Source organism: Arachis hypogaea, chromosome 12, assembly GCF_003086295.3.
Source record: "Arachis hypogaea cultivar Tifrunner chromosome 12, arahy.Tifrunner.gnm2.J5K5, whole genome shotgun sequence".
Taxonomy (NCBI): Eukaryota; Viridiplantae; Streptophyta; class Magnoliopsida; order Fabales; family Fabaceae; genus Arachis; species Arachis hypogaea.
The window spans coordinates 116726259-116736227 of NC_092047.1; the positions used below are offsets into that span (position 1 = coordinate 116726259).

The 9969-nt window shown below is 34.9% G+C and overlaps 2 protein-coding genes across 2 annotated transcripts; one reads left to right on the forward strand and one right to left on the reverse strand.

Moving 5' to 3' along the window:
- Positions 1-494: 494 nt before the first annotated feature.
- On the forward strand, positions 495-6118 carry LOC112728615 (calmodulin-binding protein 60 B). Its single transcript, XM_025778837.3, has 8 exons — positions 495-1054; positions 1448-1523; positions 1887-1945; positions 2271-2767; positions 2843-3003; positions 3152-3355; positions 3762-3996; positions 4832-6118. The coding sequence occupies exons 1-8, from the start codon at positions 972-974 to the stop codon at positions 5371-5373; spliced, it is 1857 nt and encodes a 618-aa protein (XP_025634622.1). The 5' UTR covers positions 495-971; the 3' UTR covers positions 5374-6118.
- Positions 6119-6461: 343 nt separating this feature from the next.
- On the reverse strand, positions 6462-9195 carry LOC112728617 (anaphase-promoting complex subunit 4-like). Its single transcript, XM_072209955.1, has 7 exons — positions 9100-9195; positions 8401-8505; positions 7806-7947; positions 7434-7661; positions 7182-7334; positions 6934-7015; positions 6462-6672 (listed from the first exon to the last, which is right to left on the reverse strand). Exons 2-7 carry the CDS (start codon positions 8496-8498, stop codon positions 6578-6580), a joined length of 798 nt encoding a protein of 265 aa, XP_072066056.1. The 5' UTR covers positions 8499-8505; positions 9100-9195; the 3' UTR covers positions 6462-6577.
- Positions 9196-9969: the final 774 nt, after the last annotated feature.

Genomic DNA, 9969 nt, shown 5'->3' on the forward strand with positions numbered 1-9969 from the left:
CATTAAAATACATTGTCGTTGGATTGAATATTTTCGCAGTGAGCATGTGTTGGCTTGGGACTCCCGGCGGCAGTCGCATAGATGAAAATATGGCTAGCAAGTAGAACACGACTCAACAAATTGATCAAAACCCCACATAAAATAATTTTATATAATATAATAGTTAAATAATTTAGTTATATATATATATATATATATATATATTAAATTATTTAACGGTTTTTATTCTATATAAAAATATTTTTATTTGAGAAGTCATCCGAATTATGAATAAACATTAGTTTTTAATAAGATTTCAACTAACATAAGAAGAGTTGTCTGTCTAACATGTGGATTGAGGAAGTTCTATTTGTTGAGGAGGCAATTAATTAATTAATTATCATATAGAATATCATGGTGGTGTGACCTAAGCTAAAGGATTGTGCCACGTGGAGGGTCCAGATGTGGCGATGATGTGGTCCGCAAAAAGGAAAGGAAAAATTGTGGGAGGGAGATTGCGATGTGTGTGGGAGTGTCGTTGTTAACTTGTTTTGTGCTGTGCGACAAGGGAATAAGCGTCCGTCCCCCATTGCAAAAAAATCGCGTTTAAAGCCAAAACAGAAAGTTCGCATACGTTTCCCCGAAATTTCTCAGATTCCGTACTTTTCATCCTTTCGCACTTCTTTTTCTCTTTCTCTCACCCCTCTCATTCTTTTGCACCGTCGGCACGGTCTATTTGGCTGCTGAGAAAACCAAGCAAAATTATCACAAACTGCAGATTTTTTCCTTTTCGTTACGCACTCTCTTTTCTTTTTCTTTGTTCTTTTCCGCATCTTTCTTTTGGCTTCACTGAGTTTGCGAGATCAAACTCAACTGCTGAGTGCTGAGTTTTACGTGGCTGTGAAAATCTACTGCCTGCTGCGTGCTGTTTGTTATTATTTTCTTTCACCTTCTCACAGGGAGGTTAACGTTCGGTTTGAGGAATTGGAACAATGCACGGCAGAGAGAAGCGGTGTTTGGATTCGGCTTCAGCTGACGAAGGACAACCTGATCGGAAGCGACCTGCTTTGGCTAGGTATTACTGACTTCGTTTTCTGACATTTTTCACTACTCTTCAGCTTCGCTGAGCTGGATTGGTTTTCTTCTTCGAAATTATTGTTATTCACTTGCAATGTTTGCATGCAAATGATAGAGAAATTTGTACACTGTATGTTTGTCACCTTATCTGCTTTCAATTTTATATCATACTGCTTTTCTGTTAATGAAAAAAGAAGTTGATGGAAAAAACGGTTGTTTATGCGAGAATATCAAAATTTATTTGAAATATGCTTCTAAAGAGCTAAAACGAAGACTGAGAGCAGAAAAAAAAAAAAATATTGAATAAAGTAGCCTTGAGTCACACTATCTTCATCTGTTAACCTTAATTTGTCTTACACTGACCGATGAATGCATTTATCTTCATTTGCAGTGTAATTGTTGAAGCTCTGAAGGTTGACAGTCTGCAGAAGCTTTGTTCATCACTGGAGCCTATTCTTCGCAGAGTTGTAAGAAAATTCACTTCACTGTAACTGTGGTATTAACTCAATATTAGAATCTGACAACTCTGATATTTTACTTTTTTTTTTTAAGGACAAGATTGAAATTTTTTATTTTTAGTTTTATTATTTTTTTTTAGGACAAGACTGAGTTACATCTCTCTCTCTCTCTCTCTCTCTCTCTCTCTCTCTCTCTCTCTCTCTCTCTCTCTCTCTCTCTAAATATGTCTTAATGTTGTTAAATAAGATTTCATAGAACTCTGTAAATGAACTGAATTCTGCTCCTTGGCTTAAAAATTGTTTGACCAAGGCTCTCTCTCTGATAAGTAAAGTAAACGTGTCTTCTTATTTTTCTTGCTTGTTGCTTATTAGGTTAGTGAAGAAGTTGAGCGTGCTTTGGCAAAACTAGGCCCTGCCAAGCTTACTGGAAGGTACTTTTTTGTTCCTCAGCTTGTTATTATAGAATGATTTTATTAGGTGCATTTGCATAATAGATTTTATTGTGTAAACTAATCATGCATGACCATTTTAAATTTAACCCTTTTATTTTCTTTCACTGCTTTCATGGCAAGAAATCCTACAACATTATTGCTATAGAATGATTATATTAGACACATTATGCCATTGTAGATCCAAACATAAAATTCAAAATTTAGTGACCCTTATTTTCATGATGATTTCATTGATTTGTATGTTTGTCAAGGTTGACTGAAATATGTCTGATATTTATACTTTGGTTCTCCCTAATAAATTCAGGTCTTCTCCAAAGCGCATTGAAGGCCGAGATGGCAAAAATTTACAGTTGCACTTCAAAACTAGGTTATCCCTTCCTCTCTTTACTGGTGGAAAAGTGGAGGGCGAGCAAGGGTCTGCCGCCATACATATTGTTTTAATTGATGCAAACACAGGCCAGATTGTCACATCAGGCCCAGAGTCATGTGCCAAACTAGATGTTATTGTGCTTGAAGGTGATTTCAATAATGAGGATGATGATAATTGGACTGAAGAAGACTTTGAGAGTCATGTTGTGAAAGAGAGGGAAGGAAAAAGGCCTCTTCTTGCTGGCGATCTGCAAGTTACACTGAAGGATGGTATAGGAACACTGGGTGAGCTCTCATTTACAGATAATTCTAGCTGGATAAGAAGTAGGAAATTCAGGCTGGGGCTGAAAGTTGCCTCCGGTTGCTGCGAGAGGATGCGTATTCGTGAAGCCAAAACTGAAGCTTTCACTGTTAAGGATCATCGTGGGGAATGTAAGTCCGTAATGCCCTTATATTAATTATATCTTCCTCTATTCTCATAGTAATTAAACGTCTGTGAAATTACAGTATACAAGAAACACTACCCTCCCGCCTTGACTGATGAGGTATGGAGACTGGAGAAGATTGGCAAGGATGGTTCCTTTCACAAAAGGCTAAATAAAGCTGGAATATACACCGTTGAAGACTTCCTAAGACTTGTGGTCAGGGACCCTCAGAGATTACGCAATGTAAGGATAAGACTTTTGTCCATTTAGTTTGTTGCCTAGTACTGCAACCTTTTGATTGAATGTTGAGATCCTTTGAATTTGTGTTAATTCAATGATTTATAATTATCTGTCAAATTTTTCTGTTGGTTGATTATCCTTCTTTTTGTAGATTCTTGGGAGTGGCATGTCAAATAAGATGTGGGATATTCTTGTTGAGCATGCAAAGACTTGTGTTCTCAGTGGAAATCTTTATGTATACTATCCTGACGAAGCAAGAAATGTGGGTGTTGTTTTCAATAACATCTATGAGCTAAGTGGCTTAATTGCCAATGACCAATATTATCCAGCTGATTCTCTTTCGGAGAGCCAAAAGGTAAATAAATCTCCATGGAAAATTTTGCATTTATTGTTCACTATGGACCACTCCTTGTGGGGTTTCTTTCATGATTTAATGGTCCTTGATGCCATACAATAAAAGCTCGGTTTTTCTTTGGAACTTTGTGTTAATATAAACTCCTTACTCAAGCATAGCATCTATAATTAATGTTTCTGCATGTCTGAATAAAACAGGTACATGTTTGGCTTAATACAACTCTTATATGTAGCATGTATATAGACTTTTATTGTGACAAAACAAGATTTTTTTGGGGAAAAAAAATGCGGCCCCTTTATATCATTTTTTATAAAAAAACCAAAAAATGGAAAATTAAGAATTTAAAAATAAACATTGTGAGGAAATAATATGATCAAATTTCTGAAAATACTGGTGGTCTATGTAGGTCTATGTTGACACATTGGTGAAGAGGGCATACGAAAATTGGATGCATGTTATTGAGTATGACGGGAAGTCTCTGCTAAATTACAACCATAATAAGAGTTTGGACACATCTCATCCTCAAGCTCAAATAAGCTCTCATGAATATTCAAACTCCTTCCAACAGATTTCAGTCCCAAGTTTACCAGTTCCAGTAAACACAGGGCAGCCTTCAGTGGATTCAGGAGTAACAGTTGGAGGTATTTATTTGTTATCTCCCTCTTTTTATCCATCATGCATTTTTCAGTTCTGTTTTGTTCTATTAGGCTGCATTTGATAAGACAAGACACTGAAAACAAGACACAAAAGACAGAAACATAAAATTTTGTGTTCTTATATTCTGTTTGGTGATAAACTAGAACATATTATAAAAATATAATTTATTCTCATTTTTTTTCATCCAAAAAATTTGAGAAGAAAAATATAATAGTAAAAATATATAATTATAAAAAATTAACAAGAATAATGAAAGAAAAAATAAAAAATAAGTGGTGTCTTTTGTTAGTGTCTTTGTGTCCTTCCTGTCAGGATGGACACAAAATACACTAATTCAGTGTCTCTAGATACAATGTCTCTATTCATGTCTTATCTATCAAACACGATTTTGTATCTCTGTTCTCGATCTCAGTGTTCCGTCCCTGTAAACAAACGTAGCCTTATGGAAAAAATTATTTACTTTTGTCATATAAGGTACACCAATCTCTCCATATTTCTCTGTCAAAACCAACTTAAGGTGAACAGATTCTAGCCTTTCCCTCCCAACTTTCTTCTCCCATCATTCAACCAATGAAGTAAGCAAACAATGTTTAGACTAGATTGTTGGGCATCAAATAGATATTATAGCTTTCGTAGTGTCTTGCACAGCAAAAACTACAACCCACGTGGTGAATGATTCTGTTTAAGAACCAAATGACCTATTTAGCAAGCTTCTTTTATTCTTCAGTGTAGGCTTTTTTACTCCTGATATGTTTTACCTTTGAAACAAATGGGGAATCCTTAAGAATCTTTTGGTTGCTGACTCGTGAATATTTCCAGGTTATCATGACGGTACAGCTACCAGATTTCCGATACATACGCAAAATGTTAATTCTTGTGTTCAATTTGATAATAATGCATGCCCGCTACAAAATCAGTTGAATGCTTCACACCAAGATCAACTTCATAGAGATGACAGTATGGTGACACATGGTCTGTTACAATCAGCCACTCACGGCTTTCAGGCTGCCAGCAGTTCAAATCCTAGTAGAGGAATTGAGGAATTGTTTCCAGAGGAAGAGATTCGTATTAGAAGTCATGAGATGCTGGAAAATGAAGATATGCAGCATCTGCTCCGTATCTTTAATATGGGAGGCCAAACTCATGGTTCCCTTAATGCCCATGAAGATGGTTTTTCATATTCATCTGCATACATGGCCGCAAACCCAATGAGCTACAATTGTGATGATGAGCGAGGCTGTTCTTCTGGAAAAGCTGTTGTTGGCTGGCTCAAGCTTAAGGCAGCTTTGAGATGGGGCATTTTTGTTAGGAAGAAGGCTGCTGAGAGACGGGCACAGCTTGTTGAGTTGGATGACTCATAGAATATGCTGTTGGAGGCATACATATTTCACCTGTTATGATCTACTAAACTATTCTGGCTTTAGCGTCTAAGAGTGTGTTTGTGAGTTGAAAGGAAAGGGATGGAAGAAAAGGATTTGAAGAAAAAAATATTCTCCATTTTACCCTTCAAGCTCTTCACTTCCATAACCCCAACTCATAAACACACCCAAGTCTTTGTTGCTAACATGCAGAGTTGCCATCGTGCTGAAGTTTCGTAGCATGACCGAAGGCATGTTACTATTTGGTGCAGGGTTAATTTAAAAGCTTCCACTTTGCCTCAATCGATAAAATTCTCTGCCTTTGTAGGAATGTTGGTCTGCAAAGTCTGCAACTACTCTCATGTAACTGTTTTACTTGTGATGTTTTCCACTCAACATTCCTTCCTGCAAGTTGCGCAGAGACGACAGTTTCGTGCCGACTGCGGAATCTAAGGAAAGTAGGATTTACCAGAATGTATTAAATTCTGTGCAGTAACTTAGATGTTGTGTAGTTGGCCCCCTGGCCTCGTAGTTGGAATCAATTTGTACTTGTAGCTTGAGTGTTTCAGCAGTTGTATGTGTCAGCGTAACTTGTCGGGAGGTAATAGCATTGTAATGATGCTGATAATCATATGTAGTGAGAGAAAGATGCTTCATCCGACTTTTGTATAGTGGATGTACTTATAGATAAATAAATCAATAATTTTAGCTGCGGAATTAAATAATACTGTTAGTCTGTTACATGGAAGAATTTCCTTCATGGGGTTGGTCATGTTTTCTTTCTTTAATATTGGTTTTGTTCATCCGGAAAAAAAAGGAGAAAAGAGAAACTCAGTTTTCATAATCACAAAGCACTAGGAAAAAAAACATTTATTTTCGAGCTTTAAGTTTAACACATTATCTATTTTAAATATCTCATATCATCTAATAAAATTATCAATTTTAAAATCTCATAAGAGTAATATAAGTTGAGTAAAAATTCACCTACAATAGTCTTCATGTAAAATTGATATTTAAAAACTTAGATAATTTGACAAATTGACTAAATCATCATTTAAAGATTCTCAACTATTAATTGTATATAAAATAGAAATGACTTTAAAATTTTAAATTACATTAATAAATATATTAAGATGTGACACGTAGTACGGTAGTACCATACTTGGACAGTTGTACTTCATCCTGAGAATGAGAATTCAATTAGATATTATTCTGCATCTGAGACTTCATCCTCATCTTCCTCCAAAATGTAGACCAGGGCACGCTTTCTCGCAGCAAATACACAAGCCACGCCTCTTGATGCTGCCAGCAAGACATATCAACGAACAGGGAACAGTTACCCACATTAACACACCATAACCAGCTTGAGTATAGGAAAATTCAACTATAAGGAGGGAAAGAGAACATATGTTTTCAAGGGCCTGACTATTATTAGAAATACGTTGTATGCTTCCTACATTTAAATTCTTGTGACCTAAACATGAATATATTTCACAGGTTGATTGTTCTCGCATGAATTCTAATGCATTTAAGTCACACATACACAAAGAAGAGAGTACTCACCACTAACTGCCAAGGGAGCAGTTACAGAATGCGGAATGGTGCGGGCTTTCTCGTCCCCTATGTTCAAGTGGGCCACAGAATCCTAGGTGCACACAATTACAAAAAAGGGTTGGTGGAATTTGGAAGTTAGAAGAAACTAAAAGTTGAGAGCAACTCATGGTACTTTCATTATATACATGTATTTGTTAGTACAGAGATCATTAATTTACGTTATCAATCGTGAAGACAATGGGCATGGTGTGACTTACCTTCAATTCTTGCAATGTCCAGTTGTCTGTACAAGCAGATCTTGATATAGAGACATATGGTAGATCACTTGCGTGCATAATCATCATACAGCCACCTACAGCGCTTTCTGATCTCTTTGTAGCTCTGTTTAGTAGCATGACAATTTGACTATCCTGTTTCAAACATCACATTTAGATTAAAAAGTCTGGAAAAAATAAAAGAAACCGAGTATAGAAAGTTGTATGAAATATTTATAATTTTATCGTTGTTACCTTATACAAAGACAGATCCACACATTGATAATCAGCAGGAATATATAACAGCACAGCTTCCAAAGAACTATAGCCGTTCTTTAGACGGTGTGAGTCGTACATAAATCCTCTGACAATGCATACACAATTTGCAATATCTGAGAAAGACTCGTTCGGTACTTGGAGAGATACATAATCAATATATTGCTTTTGACAGGTGTAATGTGACAAAGAAGCTTTAGAGGAATCCTACAGAACGAAAACAAGTAATGAAGATAAGAATACAGCACTTCTGTCAAATTAGAGAACTGAGATGAAATTCAAATACAAATACAAATATAACATAAAAAGCCCCAACAATTGGGACTGATGTATTGAAGATTAGATAAATACCTCATAATATGATACTGAAGTGGGAATTCTCATGGATGAAGGTGCTTTTGATAGAGAAGGAAGAGGACACAACGGCATAAAATCCTCGCATAATATTTTTCTTGAGACCGTAATAAAAGGCATTTCAAAAGCCTCTCTGAAGCTGTAATAGTCACAATGAGAATCTATAAAATCCACCGAAATAATTGGAACTGTGAAGAATATTTATGGATTAGAGGACATGACTTGATTCTCTGCAGAGAAATTATTGACATTTATTTTTTTTTTTATTTTTAAGTGAAGGCAATTTCTAAACAAGAAGCTGCACCTTCCTCACTAGTGCTATTTTCAGGTGCGATCCATTCAAGCTCAGCATGTAAATTGGATCAAACAATGATACTCAAATGGCAATTCTCCACGTCATACAACTAAGAATAAATTCACAATGGTTTCATTCTGGTGGAAGCATAATTACACAGAGAAAGAAAGCAGATAGTTTTGTTCACATTTTCTCAGCATTTTTGTTATCTTGTTCACCACATCATCAAAGAATGAAAACAAGAAGAGGGCAAAGCAACTTATCCAAACTGGTGGCTTGAACGGAAGAAGATAATACCTTATTTCCATCTGCTGGAATTCTTTTGCCAATGTTCTTCTTAGATATTCAGTGTCAGAAAATCCTCCAAACTGAACTAATTCCCGACTTCTTTGCATTGTTTCCCTGAAAAGTTTTATTCTATTAAATCTAAAATGCAACTAACATCAGGAAGTCATGTCAACTTAAACTATTATAAAAACAAGGACACTCAAGACCATCTAATATCTTACTATTTACATTGCTCACTGAAAATTTGTGTACATACTATCAGACAAAGGCATTTCTCCTCACTTTATTATAGTTTATGTGGTGCTCAGCTTTCAGCTTTGACTTATTAAATTTAATTTCATTTTTTCTGACCAGAAATGACAAAAAGATTGGCAAGCTTCCGTTCATTTGCAAAGCTCTTTCGCATGTCAAATGACATTATTTATTTACTAAGGGGGGGGGGGGGGGTTGTAGGAAGGGCTGAAAATCATTCTTCTCGAAAAAAAATGTTCTTGTAACTGAAATTTTCTTTAAAACATATACAATTTCAAGAAAAATTTCAATTGCCAAGTATCAATTACATTCAAAGTCCCATAATACGTTAATAACTGTACAAGCCATAGTTGAGCCAAAAGGATAAATAAATATGTAATATCACGCACAGTGGAAATTTACATCTAATAGATTTGAAAAAAAAAACCCCGAGTATGGGGTAGATAACAAACTTACACATCAATTTCGATATCATAGTCTGCATCTGATATTTCCAACAATTGTTTAACTGGATCTTGTTCATATAAAAACTTCAGGAATATAACAATAAGTTCGCTGCCAACACCAAAAGAAAAATCAGATAAATAACATCTTTAAGCCCAAAGCATTGGATGCTGGAGACATAAGCATGAAAATGCAAAACTAAAATTAATTAAGCACATTGTACAAATAATCCATTGTCTCCCTAGCGGGATCTTCATGCTTATGTTTTGCATTTTCATGTTTATATATCAATATTCTGGATATGTGATCCTCTAAAAATTTATGTCTAATGCACCAAAATTTATGTGTTGTATACTAAACTTTATGTGTTGTACGTATTTTGTTGGTTGAGTGAAAATATTTTAAACACGTGGTCCTTCAAATACTTTATTGTTGGCACCAAAATTTTTGTGTTATGCATCAAAATTTATGTGTTATGCATCAAAATTTGTGTAATATACGTATTTTATTGGTTGGATGTCAATATTTTAGTTATGTATTTTTAAAATTTTTTATGTTATATAATTCTGACATCACATAATATTCTAAGTTTATTGGTTATATTATGAACAAAATATTTTTTCTTATAACATTTCTTAATTTGATAAGTTAAGAATTAATTTGTTATAAATTTAAATTTTGTTTAATAATTTATCATTAATAAATAGGTTGTTATATACATAAAAAAATATTCAAATCGCCAATAATTATTTAATTGGACGAACGAGATAACTATTCGACGAAGTGAAGTTGGTTGAACGAAATATATTGTTGTATGTTTGTTGTTTGAATAGGTGCTTTTCTAGTAAGGATGGGCAAAAACTTTGAAGTATGGCAAGAGAG

Bases quoted from the DNA above. Each gene is read 5' to 3' on its own strand.
- LOC112728615 (XM_025778837.3), top strand. From the start codon at position 972: ATGCACGGCAGAGAGAAGCGGTGTTTGGATTCGGCTTCAGCTGACGAA. The intron at 1,946-2,270 runs GTACTTTTTTGT...TAATAAATTCAG, and splicing joins CCTGCCAAGCTTACTGGAAG to GTCTTCTCCAAAGCGCATTG. The intron at 3,997-4,831 runs GTATTTATTTGT...GAATATTTCCAG, and splicing joins TTCAGGAGTAACAGTTGGAG to GTTATCATGACGGTACAGCT.
- LOC112728617 (XM_072209955.1), bottom strand. From the start codon at position 8,498: ATGCAAAGAAGTCGGGAATTAGTTCAGTTTGGAGGATTTTCTGACACT. The intron at 7,948-8,400 runs GTATTATCTTCT...TGACTATTACAG, and splicing joins TTCCAGCAGATGGAAATAAG to CTTCAGAGAGGCTTTTGAAA. The intron at 7,335-7,433 runs GTAACAACGATA...TGTTTGAAACAG, and splicing joins TGGATCTGTCTTTGTATAAG to GATAGTCAAATTGTCATGCT.